The sequence below is a fragment of the Anoplopoma fimbria genome, chromosome 13, assembly GCF_027596085.1.
Source record: "Anoplopoma fimbria isolate UVic2021 breed Golden Eagle Sablefish chromosome 13, Afim_UVic_2022, whole genome shotgun sequence".
Lineage (NCBI taxonomy): Eukaryota > Metazoa > Chordata > Actinopteri > Perciformes > Anoplopomatidae > Anoplopoma > Anoplopoma fimbria.
In genome coordinates, this window is record NC_072461.1 from 27,520,090 (window position 1) to 27,534,962 (window position 14,873).

A 14,873-nucleotide genomic window follows, 5' to 3' on the forward strand; every position below is an offset into this window, starting at 1 on the left:
ATAATAATAATGATAATAATAATAATGATTAATATTATTATTATTAAATGTATAATTATAATTATATTTATAATAATAATAAGTATTATAATTATATTTATAATAATTATTATTATTATAAATATAATTCTTATTATTATTATTATTATAATGATAACAATAATAATAATAGTAATGATCATATAATAATAATAATAATAATAATAATAATAATAATAATAATAATAGTATAATGTAGAATATTATAACTTAAAGCTAGCTATAAGTTATATTATTCTACATAATAATAATAATAATAATAATAATAATAATAATAATAATAATAATAATAATAATAATAATAATAATACATAGTATAATGTAGTATAATATAACTTAAAGCCTTCTAAAGGCCGGTATCTAACTCAAACCATAACACTAACTATCGCAGCAACACCGGCTTTTATTTTGAAAACCCGGAACCAGCAGGGCCAGATGAGGATCAGCTGACTGAGTGACGTCAGAGCAGAAGTGTCCACCGACGAAGAAGAAGAAGAAGAAGAAGAAGAAGAAGAAGAGAGGAACACCTGGATGTCGTGTATTGTTGTGATGGTCCAGGTGACTTCATCCATGTGAAGTTCTGAAGCAGCAGAACCTGCAGAACCTGCAGAACCCCAGAAACACTCGCAGTCTGTCGGCATGGACATCCAGGACGAGAGGAGCCGGCTGCTGGACCAGCAGGACCGGGACCCTGCAGGACTCCAGTCAGAGCAGGACCGGGACCCCTCAGGACTGCTGGACCAGCAGGACGCATACCTCAGGTCAGCTCATGAACACACACATATATGTATATATATGTATATATATATATATATATATATATATATATATATATATATATATATATATATATATATATATATATGTATATATATATATATATATATATATATATATATATATATGGACATATATATAGTTTTTCTTTATTTTTATATATTACATTCTTTATTTTTATTATATTATTTATTATTTTATTATATATGTTTTACTATTATATGTTTTATTATTATATTATATTATTATATATTATATTATTTATATTATATATATATATATATATATATATATATATATATATATATATATATATATATATATATACATACAGTACCAGTCAAAAGTCTGGACACTCCTTACATTCAATGGTTTTTCTTTATTTTTATTTTTTATTTGTTTCTACATTGTATATATATATATATATATATATATATATATATATATTACATTCTTTATTTTTATTATATTATTTATTATTTTATTATATATGTTTTACTATTATATGTTTTATTATATATTATATTATTTATATTATATTATATATATATATATATATATTATATACATATATACATACAGTACCAGTCAAAAGTCTGGACACTCCTTACATTCAATGGACTCCTGTCAGAGCAGGACGCCTACCTGAGGTCAGCTCACAAACACACACATATATTGACATATATATATATATATATATATATATATATATATATATATATATATATATATATATATATGTATGTGTACAGTACCAGTTAAAAGTCTGGACACTCCTTACATTCTTTATTCTTATTATATTATTTATTATTTTATTATATATGTTTTACTATATATTATATTATTTATATTATATTATTTATTGTTTTATTATATATGTTTTACTATTATATATGTTTTATTATATATTATATTATTTATATTATATTATTTATTGATTTATTATATATGTTGTACTATTATATGTTTTATTATATATTATATTATTTATATTATATTATTTATTGTTTTATTATATATGTTTTACTATTATATGTTTTATTATATATTATATTATTTATATTATATATATATACATACAGTACCAGTCAAAAGTCTGGACACTCCCTACTTTCAATGGTTTTTCTTTATTTTTATTTTTTTCTACATTGTAATTCTTTTTTTTTATTATATTATTTATTATTTTATTATATATGTTTTACTATTATATATGTTTAATTATATATTATATTATATATATATATTATATAACATTATATTATTTATTATTTTATTATATATATTTTACTATTATATGTTTTATTATATATTATTATATATATATATATATATATATATATATATATATATATATATGTACAGTACCAGTCAAAAGTCTGGACACACCTTCTCATTTAATAGTTTTTCTTTATTTTAATTTTAATTTTTGTCTACTACTGTAATATATATATATATATATATATATATTATTTATTATTTATTATTTTATTATATATGTTTTATTATATATTATATTATTTATATTATATAATATTATATTATTTATATTATTTATATATATATATATATATATATACTGTACCAGTGAAAAGTTTGGACACACCTTCTCATTCAATGGTTTTTCTTTATTTTTATTTTTATTTTTTCTACATTGTAGATTAATATTGAAGACATCCAAACTATGAAGGAACACATATGGAATTATGTGGTAAACAAACAAATGCTCAACAAACCAGAATATGTTTTATATTTTACATTCTTCAAAGTAGTTGAATGAGAAGGTGTGTCCAAACCTTTGACTGGTACTGTATATATATAAATACACTGCCACTATGCTGCATCACATTGTGCACATTCCAGATGTCTATCATTTCAAGGATCCATTTATTCCCATGGATAACCAATGATTATATAAAACCAGTCAATCAATCAATCAATCAATCAATCAGTGGACTCTTGACACACTATTTACCTAATCTCATTATGTCAACATCAACTCTGCATTTGTGAAAGTCAATCTGATATACTCAATATGCACAATGACAGATGGTGATGTCATTGTTTAGCCAATGAAATGTCAGATATAATTGTGTCCAGAGCCCAAGATCCTCAAATGACTTATTATGTCGATCAATAACCCAGTTAACGATTCTGTTAGTCAACTGATATGTTAATTGATTCCATGCCCTACAAAAACGAATGGAAGTCGATGGTTGCAAAGGAATAGTAGGATTTACAGCCAGGTTTCTATTTTTGATTATGGGTCATATATGTAACTATATAAAGGAGTCACGGGGTCAAATGACAGTAAATGTGTTTTTTAACAAGCTACACTGCAAAAAACTGTGTGTTTCTGCAACCGAAAACCCACATGTGCCATAGAAAGTTTCTCTCAAAATACCTAGTAAATAGTTTAATGTTTGATTATTACACTAATACATTGGTCTGCCCAGATATGACACAAAGTATTTCTGTTCCTACTGTCCTTTTATCTGATTCAAAATTCAATATGTGGCCTGTTTCCCCTTTTAAACAATGACGTTGGTAAATGTAAATCTGTAAATAGGTGAAGTTAAAACAGGCAGACATTGCAAAGTATTGGTTTCTGTTCATGGCATAAGGGCCGTCTTAAAAATATAACAATGTAAGTGTAAGATGTAAATCTGTCTAATATTAATATGTAACAAACACAACAAGCAAAAATAGTAAAATATTTTTATTTAAGAGGTTAAGAGCTCATTTCACAAAATGTAGCTGACATTTAGTGTTTAAACTACGATGTACATACAATATGATTTAATAGAAATATGCTCAAGTCATATTCTAATTATTTTTTAAATGTACTGCAGGCCATTTACTAACGATCAGCAGGCCTCAGTTGGCCCGCGGGCCATAGTTTGACCAACCCAGATTTACAGTATATAATAAAAAATCTACAGCTGTACAACCTGCATTTCAAATTGATGAAAGTTTGCATAATTTGTAATTATGGTAATAAAACCTCACTGTCCTTGAAATGTTGTCAACTCACACACTCCAAATAGTTTTCTATCACATCCAGTGTGTTGAATTATGACTTCACTGTGACACCAATATAAAAAATACAGAATAAAATATGGTTTTCTCATTCTCAGTGTTTGTTATTAAAAGTCATGTTACTTTGCTAAAGTAAATTTTGCTAAAACAATACTTCTTTGTGAGTCATCACCAATGCAACACAGAAAGAACCCAGACAGGATGTCAATTTATAGATCTGAGACATTTTAATGTGCACACCTATTTATTTTAGCAGCTGAAATGTCCTTTGATCACAGGCTCTTCTCATAGCTCAGTTTGTACGTCCCCACTTCCTTTCCTAGCTTCCTCTCCTTAACGTCTTAGTTCCTCCCACCTGAGATGCGAGCTGAGGAAGCAAGGAGGAGAGGAAGAGACACGAGAAGTTGAGAGCAACAGACATTCAATAAAAGGAGACATCCGTGCTTCGGAGGCGTCATTTTAAAGCGTCTTCAATAAAGAATATGACAAGTAGAAAAGATGTGTCACCTAAAAGCGTACACGTGTTCATCTTGCTCTTACTCCTCCGACAAGCCTCCTCTCTCCTCGCCTCCAGACGTCCCTCAAGATGGGGGGAGGAACGAATTAGAGGAATTAGAAGAGCCCTGACCTTTGACCTTTACGCTCTGCTCTGTTCCTCCTTCTCTCCGCAGCAAAGTGAGGAACAAGAACTTGTACCTGGCCACGTTCGTGTCCGTTCTGGGTCCCATGAGCTTCGGCTTCGTGTTGGGCTACAGCTCTCCCGCCATCCCAGAACTCACCCGGATCGCCGACCCTCGGCTGCGGCTGAGCGCCGACCAGGCCTCCTGGTTCGGGGTACGATGGTCACATGACTCAAAGCAGAACAGCTTTTAAATGATGTTGCTGATGTGTGTTTGATTTTTATACCTATCAGCAGTTTTCAGGTCGTCACATGTCGTCCTCACAACTGCATAAAGAAACACAGAACAGAGTTGCCATGGCAGCAGACGTGGTTTGGTAAAGCTGAAGAGTAGACGCTTACGTCATGATATTAAAAGGCAATTTACAGCTCAGATTTTTGAGGTGAATCATTGGAAGTCAATGAGGGATTATTTGTTAAGATATATAGTTTTAAATGCATTTTTTTTCATTCCATTGTGGGATTTTCTAATGAGATTATATTGTGATGAAGAGCTGTAACAGTGGTTGGTTGGAGTGTGTGATCACTCCGGTGCATCAGCAAGAATGAAGGGATGTTACCTTCAAAAGTTTTTATTTATAACGATAATAATAATAAAAGGTTATGTATGGCTATGTTTCTGAACGTACACGTGCATTGATGGCTTAAAGGTGGCAACTATTTACAATTTATGATCCATGCGGCGAACTCCGGTTCTGAGAAGGAAAGTCAATGCTTCATGTCTTTAGCCTGCATTCTCTCTCCTGTCCATCAGGGGGCGACTCCTCTGGTTGTATAGAAGTCTATGAGAAAATGACTCTACTTCTCTCTTGATTTATTCCCTCAGTAAACATTGTAAACATGAGTTTATGGTCTCAATCTCTAGTTTCAAGTCTTCTTCAATACAGCATGATGTTCATTTAGTAACTGATGCTCCATTTAGAGTCAAACAGACCATAAAGCAGGGGATGCTTTAGGGCGGGGCTACACACTGATTGACAGTTCGACACCAGAGATGTATTATTCTCGTTAAATGGTTAAAAAAGTGCAGAATTTAACAATGTGGCACAATTTAGACATTCTACTTTTTACTACATAAATTGGTCAAATGTCCTTAACCTCCGTGTCGTTGGTGTCTCAGTCCATAGTGACGGTGGGAGCGGCGGTTGGAGGCCTGCTGGGCGGTTGGATGGTGCAGAAGATCGGCAGGAAGCTCAGCCTGATGTTCTGCTCGCTGCCGTTCGTCTTCGGCTTCACCATCATCATCGCGGCGCAGAACGTGTGGATGCTGTACGTCGGCCGGGTGCTCACGGGCCTCGCCAGCGGGGTCACGTCGCTGGTCGTCCCGGTAAGAAGCATGTGGAACGAAACCTTTTCAGTCTCGCTCTGTTCATCCCTGTGTTGTTACGGCTTTTCTTCTTCTTCCTGCTCTTCTTCGTTGGTGTTCACAACGTGACTTCCTGCCTTGTTGCACATAAAAGTTACAGTATGAGGAACCTGGTCTTTTCACAGATGATCTGTCTCTGAACTACTGTTAGGATATAGTGACAGTAAATATATATAAATATAACAAAAAAATATTTGTTTTATAGTGACCAACTGCAGCTTTAAAGTTTTCCTTCACTGGTATATTTGTGGTATTTTCACAGGAATACTGGCTCATCTTTAAGTGTTTTCAAGCTCCCAAATTTATAAAAATATATATTTTTAACTTGTAAAATGAATCGTTGATCTCGACAATTTATTGATTCATTAATTGACAGAAAATGTAACTACTTTGTAATGACTTTTAATGATGTACTATTCTTATTTTAATTGTAGTTACCCACTGCAGCTTTAAAGTTTTCCTTCAATTGTGTATCTGTGGTATTTCCACTGGAATGCTGGAACGTCTTTACGTGTTTTCAAGTTTCCATATTTATAAAAATCTCTAGTTAACTTGTTCAATAATTTATTGATCTCTAGAACATTGATTCATCAATTGACAGAAAATTAAATGGTAACTAGTTTGATCAGTCATTTATTTAGCAAAACATGCCAAAAAGTTTCTAGTTTCAGCCTCTCAAATGTATTTTTTCTGTATTTTTACATCATTGTAAATTAAATATTTGGGGATTTGAGACAAAACCAGCAATTTAAGGTCATAATTTTGGATGCTGGTAACTTTTTATGTGCATTTTACTCTATTTTCTCTGGTTTTATACACCAAACTATTAATCAACTAATCTGAAAAGTAAACAGCATTTTAATAACAAAAAAAGATAATTAAAAAAGCAATAATTAATCACTAATAATAATAATAATAATAATTTAGCTTGAAAAGTCCCAGGTTTCAAAGTTGAAATATGATCTATTTTCTATATATATATAAATCAATGAGAGCAGGTGTGTGATTCTCTCTTGGTCTCTCTTCGTACAGCTCTATATCTCTGAGATGGCACACGAGCGTGTTCGTGGGACGTTAGGATCATGCGTGCAACTCATGGTGGTGCTCGGCATCATGGGAGCGTATCTGGCAGGTATGTTAAACTCAGCTTTATGTGTTTATGGCGTCCTTAAAGGAAGAACATAGGTCCCACAAGGTCTCATTTTACGAGCTGTGAATCATTGAGGTTTTATAATGATGTAACTTACAGCTTTACAACACTCACTAGTATGACAGTAGCGACATAAAACATAAAATCAGCCTTTTCTCTGGTTATTATAATCTGTATTAACGCTCTTTCCTCTGAGAAACAACCTTTGGAAACGTGCTTTAGTTAAAAATGCTATTTTCTTCTGAGATTGCTTTGCCGTCATGTGATGCTATCATCGACAGCAGCCGCTCTGATTGGCCGCCATGAAAATAGCTGCTCAATCGCTAATCTTGTTAGCTGCATGCCATTCGCCCAGTTTACCCAGTAGAGGCTGGCGTGTCACATGACATGGGTCGTCTCCTGTTAGAGGACAGAGATGTTTATCATGTCATTTGGGTCTTATGGCCTTTTTTAATGTGTAACAAATTTAGTTGATGTCATATAAGCGAACCATGTTTTTCAGAGGAGATAAAGAATTGAACACTGTGATGGTTGTGCAACGATCCAGTGGAACAATCAGATCTGCAGAGGAATGTATTTTTAGATGCAGCAGTTCTTGAGGAAGAACCTGGACTGGACAAGTCTTAGTTGTAAAGAACACAACTAAGGGAAAAACTCAGATCTTATTGGGCCAAACATTTAAAAATAAAGACAACAGGCTGTGAAACTATGTTTTAGTTTTTTCTATTGGGAGCTTCAGGACACCGGAGCTTCCTCTCAGTCTGATTGTATGTCTCAGTTCAATTGTGCTTCAAGATCTTTCTAATTGATTATGAGACATTAGACATACAAGAGGCCCCACCACCTCTCCTTTAGATACACACAGACTCTATAGTTGTCTCTTTGTTTTGTTTTTTCTTTCTTTTGTGGTCATTTTGCATCCCTCAGAGTTGTTTTGCGCCTCTTTGTTGTAGTTTTGCATCAATTTGTAGTTGTTTTGGTCTCTTTGTAGATGTTTTATATCTCTTTTTGAGTCTCTTCCTGGTTGGTAAATCTGTTTGAATGACATTTTGCAGTTAAATGCCCAGAGGGAGCCACAGACACGTTGGGCCCCTGGGCCTTTGCCCTTTCAGGAATCCACCCATGAAGTTAACCAGTTCTTATGTGCTTTGAACGAGTGAAATCAGGATACAGGACTGATTTTATAAAACGTTTTTTATAAATATATATAAACGTAAATTCATTTTATATATATATTTTTTAATTAAATTGACATTCTCCATTAGCAGTGTAAATATCTATCGTTATTTAAATATAAATACATAAATATAACCCACTCCGCTTTCATCCACCCACATGACCTGTGAACTCCTCCCTCAGGTCTCTACCTGGACTGGCGCTGGCTGGCGATCTGCAGCTCCATCCCTCCCACGCTGCTGATGGTCTGCATGTGCTTCATGCCGGAGACGCCGCGCTTCCTGCTGTCACAGGGCAAGAGGCGGGAGGCCGAGGAGGCGCTGCGCTTCCTGAGAGGGCCGGACGCCCCCGTGGAGTGGGAGTGCGCCCGCATCGAGGAGTCCTGTGACGAGCAGGTGAGTCTACAGATGACCAGAAGGTTTAACACAAGATCAATTAAAGCACCGTCCTCCTCACTGCTGATGGAAATGAAGCAAAATACCAATAGAAGTGTTTTTGTTTGAGGTTCTTCTCCACAGTCAGTGTTTTACGACGTATACGTCCACAGCAGAACATTGCTTTGTTCCTGTGCTGGTTCTCCTGTCTGTTTCTACAAACTCCATCTACTGTAGTAAAACACTGACTATGGAGAAGAACCTCATAGAACCACACTTCCAAACATCCCAACGATCCCTTTTAACGGTTCAGTCAGTGAGAACCGTCGTGCGGTCTGACGACCCTGGTCTCTCTGTGGTCTTCAGGGCTCTGGGTTCCAGATGTCAGACCTGAAGGACCCTGGCGTCTACAAGCCTCTGGTGATCGGCGTCATGCTGATGGTGTTCCAGCAGATGACGGGGATCAATGCCATCATGTTCTACGCTGAGAACATCTTTGAACAGGCACACTTTAAGGTGAGGAGGCTTTACAATGTGAGTTATTCTGGGGAAATTTAACTTTGCATTCAGTTACAGTTCAAATGTATTTCACAACCACTGTCCAGTACTGTCAATGTTGTACTTGAACTCTCACTTTTATCTGTAATTGTATCAATTATGTCCTCTAGTGCTTGGTGAAGTGTTTTGATGAAATTCTAGGTGAAAATATGGATTTATTAATAGGTGCTAAGCAAAGGGTAATCAATTATTCATAATTATTACTCAAAAGAGCTCCACATTGGTCTTCGAGTGATGTAAAGTCTGTTATTCTCTCGTCAGAACTTGATGAAATTCTTAAGACACACATCTTTGATTATTAATGAAAAACGGTAAAATACGATAATTTAAAACAAATAATTTAAATCTACTTTTTGTATTAAATAACTACCTGTTCAGATCTTTAAACTTAAACATTTTTTTATCCTTTTTTTTAACTATTTTCCAATTAAATTTCAACTACAAATCCGGTGTTAAATTGTTATTTAATGCACGAATAAATCGGTAAGCAACAGCACTTTTTGCGTATCATATGAGTGAAAACACAACAGTATCTTGTTTTGAGCATGGATGTGAATGTCGTTTCTCAGGATAGCGACCTGGCGTCAGTGATCATGGGTCTGATTCAGGTCGTCTTTACGGGAGTGGCGGCACTGATCATGGACAGAGCTGGAAGAAAAATCCTTCTCATAATCTCAGGTATTTTCATTTAAATATTATATACTAAACACATTTAATTTACTTTCTAGCTTGAGTTGAAATACTGTCATTCGCGTAAATACATGAATACCCCGTTTCTCTCTGCTGATTTACTGCCATCTCTCTGCTATCTACTCTCTAATAAAGGCACAAAATGGAAATATGAAAAATATGTAATTGCATTAACGAGATCATTTTTGTCATTTTTGGGAAGTAAATAATTTCACCTCTTCAGTTCTCTCTTTAGCACCGGACACAACGTGACAGATTGTGTTCGTTTTTTTACCCATTCTTATTCAAGGTGTTGCCATGGCGATCAGCACCACAGGGTTCGGGTTTTACTTCTACCTGATCTCCAAACAAAACGGCACCGTGTCGCTGGACATCCAGAGCCAGGCTGGTGTAGAACCCCACACTGACCTGGCCTGGCTGGCCCTGGCCAGCATTGCCATCTTCATCTCAGGTGAGATCCAGGTGTCTGACATAACTCTCATCCAGTTATTAAAGGGAAACCGTTAATGTTTTTCTGAACATGGAAACAATTCCCCATGTTTTTGTGTCCATGTGACCATGGGGACAACATTTTCTTAATCAGTTCAGTATTGAAAGAGAACTCTGCAAATGGCAGCAGTTGAACAAGGTGGAATGTAATAAAGTGCTTATTTTTCCACTGACAGGCTCCGAATGTCAGATTGTTGGTTCTTTCCATAATGTCTGACTACATTATAGAAAGAACCCTACAGAGAAATATGACCTTTTTCTAACCTTTTGCTTCCTGTCTGTTATTGTGCATCTCGCTCAAGAGAAGTCTCGTTCTAAAGTCTGGCATAACATCCAAAATTGTGTAAATCAGCTAAATATTCAGCCATGACTCCAACACAACAAACTGATGACACCAGCACTCGTCTTTCCAACTCTCACTCATGTCTCCACCATAGTCTTCCGGCAACAAGCCACATGACACAATAACAAACAGAAGGTTGAAGAAAGAATTTGTATTTCTCTGTAGGGTTCTTTTCATAATGCTGTCAGACACTTATAATAACAATCTGAGGCTGTCAGTGGAAGAAACAAGCACTTTTAGTGGACGTACATTGACGGTGAGGACTTGTCTGATATGAATTCATTACGGCCCGTTTAGCGGCTGACTTCCGCTACTATACTAAAAAGATTTTCAGCAGAATCAAAGGTTTTATATGTAAATGCTCAAAATGAAATAATTGTTTCTCGCAACAACAATTACAGCATCCTTCATCCCTCTGTCCAAATCCCTTCACTTACACATTCTAAACATTCCTTTCACTTCTACCAAATTATACCAAGTACCAGTTACCATTACATTACAGGCATTTAGCAGACGCTTTACCATGAGCCAGGAGGTTGAGGAAGTGTGCTTCAGTTAGCAGCTGATAAGCATTTATGTAATATAGTGTCTCGATGTAAGAAATGCATCCGCATTTACAGAGATAAATTATGGAGTCATCTGCAAAGCATCTAATCTTCTAAAAAGACTAAATCAACAAAATGTTGGTGAAGGTGATTTTCAGTGGTGGAACAAGAACTCAGTTCCTTTTCTTAAGTAAAAATACTAATACCACACTATTAAAATACTCCAATACAAGTAAAAGTCCTGCATTCAAAAACATACTCGAGTCAAAGTCTGTAATGAACTAAATGTACTCGACACATCTGGAGATACGTGGTTTTACCGGGACAGGAGAGGGATGAAAAACAATACAATATTGTAATGTAAAATGTCATGGAATAGAAGTGTAAAGTTACATTTGATATACTCCAGTACAGTAAAAGTACTTCTAATTTGTGCTTAAGTGTTTTACTTGTAGCCACAGACTGTACCACATTAATAGTTGTTGCTGTGCTCAGGTTTTGCTCTTGGTTGGGGTCCGATCCCGTGGCTGATCATGTCGGAGATTTTCCCCTCCAAAGTGAGGGGGGTCGCCAGCGCCGCCTGCGTCCTCACCAACTGGAGCATGGCGTTCATCGTCACCAAAACCTTCCAAGACATGATGGTGAGTGCTCAACACGACTAAAGGGTTTCAAGGGTTTTGGTTTCATAAAAATTGATTTGGGGACATCAGATTTATTTTATGGGAGGACAGATGTCGTGGGTAAAGATATGTTTTTATTCTGATCAACTTGTTTTGTCATCATGACTTGAAGAGCTCGTTATTCTTGAGATTAACTAGAGATTCTAGTTATTTATTTATTTGAATAGTTATTTAATGGTGTATTATTTCAGGGGATCTATTAGCAAATGGAATATTATATTCATTACTATTTTAAGCATACGCATTTTCTCATAATCCTGATGTGATTATTTAATGTTCACAGCAAAACATGAGAAACATTTCATGTATCACTGACTTCCCATATTTATTGATGCTTTGTGGGCATTTTTGTTAATGTTTCAGTGAAATTCTACCACTTTAAAATTAAAGCTGAAACAATTAAGTCAAGTAATCGACAGATATATATCAATTTTATTTATTTATTTTATTTAGGATTTTTTTATTTTTTTATTCTAACAAGAATATACCAGACATTCAATGTGAGAATGAACTGTTTTTGCAATATGAAGACGTCACTTCGGGCTACAGGAAACTGTTTATTTTGTTTGATTTTTACTATTTTCTGATATTTATTGACTAAGTTGTAAATAGAGCCCTGAAAAAATAATCAGCATACTATTTGATAATTAATGAATCGTCCTTAGTTGCATCTCCAGCCGTGTATCCTTTTTATTATCTTATGTGAATCTATGAAACCTTTTCCAACATCACAATAAAACTGTGACCTCTTCCAGAGTCTTCTAAGCAGCGCCGGAACCTTCTGGCTCTTCTCCTCGATGTGCATGCTCAACCTCCTCTTCACCATCGCCTTCATCCCAGAAACAAAGGGCAAGACACTGGAGCAGATCGAGGCCACTTTCAGAGGCACATCAGGTCCATGAAGAGCCCCCCCCCCCCACCTCACATCACACATGATAAAAACTGAAAAGTCTCAGACGTGGTATCTCTGAGTCAACTGGACTCTGTGTGGGCATTTAAAAAAAATCTTTTTTTAAGCATATGAAGCTGATTTAAACACTTTCTTACAAATTGTTTTGATGAAACAGTGAAGAAGAAGAATATAATCAGTTTTATAGAGGTGTGCTGGTGAACTGCTTTGCTTTTTAATGGGAGGTGTTTCTTATATTTTGTCCGTCCTGTATACACATCAGTGAGGTTACACTAAACTGACGGCTCGATGTAAATTATCATGTTTCTGTGCAAAGTCTGACCTGAACCCTTCAACATTAAAGAAGTTGATGATCGGGTCTTTAAATACAGTTTTCTACAGCTCAAAGCCTTTATATCTTAAAATATCTAAGTGTCTCCAGTGACACTTTTGGTTTGGATGGGACCCTTAAAAGAATGGATGTTAGCAACATGAAGAGTGCGTCACTTGCAACCGCTATCTTCGCCGTGTCAAGGTCCAATTCACACATTTTACAGAGCAAACACAGTTTAGCAGCTGAGTGCAATTTGCTCTTTTTTTTCTGACGGAGAGGGTAGAAATGATTTGTTCATTCATTTATAAAATAACCAGGTTTTTTCTTGTGTATTTAGAAAAAAAAAACCATGTAGGGGAGCTTTATTCATTTATTTTTCATGACACGACTGTCATTGCATTCTGCCACTGAATCCCAAAATACATTCGTTTTACAGACCCCTTCATAAATCTGCTTCAGTTCACACAAACTCTCAGAGGATGCTAATAGTTTCACTGTAACTGCTTTTGGCCATCAGCGCTGATCATTTTTAATTGGACAGTTTTTTTTTGCAATGAGGCTCATTTGCACAGAAAGGGGTACATTTTGCACCAAATGTTTGCACATTATCTCATTTGCGTGCAAATTGCAGAGGAGTTCAGACACGCTTGTTGCTTAGCAGCACAGTTAAAGGTCTGTTTCACTCTTTTAAGGTGCTTTGAGAATTACAAGGTCTCTTTTTGTGCTTTTTGTGAGGGTTCACGTTTAGGCCGCAACAAAAACACAAACCTTTAGTGAACTGGCCCCTCAGTGCGCTGCTACTTACAGTATGAAAACTCTCCACTGCCCCCTGCAGGTCTCACTGCTGTAACTCACCTGTAAGTCGACACACTCAGTTCTTCTGTGTGTTTTAAAATGTCTTTTACGTGAGCTTTTTTATTTTTATTTTTTTTTTTAACTGATGACCAGCTTTACAGTACTTTACATGTGCATGGGAAAAAGTTATAATAACACTGGGGTCTTTTATACCTTCAGTATTGGATTGTTTGCTGTGATTAGCTTGAATCAATGTCAGGTATAATAGATTTCAAAGGAAAAAAATAATCAAAAATGTCCATAGATGTTTCTCAAACCACTGCAATGATTAATTCATTCACCTGTGAAGCTAACATTGTCAGATAAATGAGGTCAAACTAAACAGATTTTGTGAAGGAAACTTTTTTTTATAACCTTGATCAACAACAGAATGAAAAACTCTGACAGGAAAGAATACGGGTGTGTTTTTGTACTGTTTTTTGTAATGATTTGCTCTTATTCTTGTAAAGGAAATGAAACATGTATTAACTGACTTTTGCACACTTAAGATAATAATGATCTTCAATGTCGTACTTCACGGACGTCATGACTTCTCTGGTGTAATTTTTTTTACTCATTTGGCTCTTCATTTGAATAAATAATTGTCTGTTTTTTTGTGTTTGTTTGTTCACTGAAGCTATAAATCATTCCACTATCTTTTTTGCTGGCAGCTGGATGTTTTTTAAAATATAACAATCCATCCATTATGCATTTACTTTACTTAATTTAGAAAATCACTCTCAATTAAGTCCTAACAGGCCCAGGTTTCCCCACTACAATTTTCCATGTTTGCCTTTAATATCCCGTTATCAAACTGAATTGTACCATAAACTGTGTCTGTAAATAAAGTCACTGTGTTGCTTTGAACGTCATTTGATTCAAAGATCTTTAGCTCTATTATAATTTTAAATAAC

General features: G+C 35.0%; 1 protein-coding gene across 1 annotated transcript; it reads left to right on the forward strand.

The window, feature by feature from the left end:
- Positions 1 to 524: 524 nt before the first annotated feature.
- Positions 525 to 14,757, forward strand: slc2a8 (solute carrier family 2 member 8). The gene is made up of 10 exons (XM_054611005.1): positions 525 to 800; positions 4,524 to 4,686; positions 5,652 to 5,858; positions 6,930 to 7,029; positions 8,407 to 8,618; positions 8,964 to 9,113; positions 9,725 to 9,833; positions 10,135 to 10,296; positions 11,718 to 11,863; positions 12,658 to 14,757. The coding sequence occupies exons 1-10, from the start codon at positions 679 to 681 to the stop codon at positions 12,802 to 12,804; spliced, it is 1,518 nt and encodes a 505-aa protein (XP_054466980.1). The 5' UTR covers positions 525 to 678; the 3' UTR covers positions 12,805 to 14,757.
- Positions 14,758 to 14,873: the final 116 nt, after the last annotated feature.

Coding starts and splice junctions, on each gene's coding strand:
- slc2a8 (XM_054611005.1), top strand. CDS start 679: ATGGACATCCAGGACGAGAGGAGCCGGCTGCTGGACCAGCAGGACCGG. Junction 9,114..9,724: donor TTGAACAGGCACACTTTAAG/GTGAGGAGGCTT, acceptor GTCGTTTCTCAG/GATAGCGACCTGGCGTCAGT. Junction 11,864..12,657: donor AAACCTTCCAAGACATGATG/GTGAGTGCTCAA, acceptor GACCTCTTCCAG/AGTCTTCTAAGCAGCGCCGG.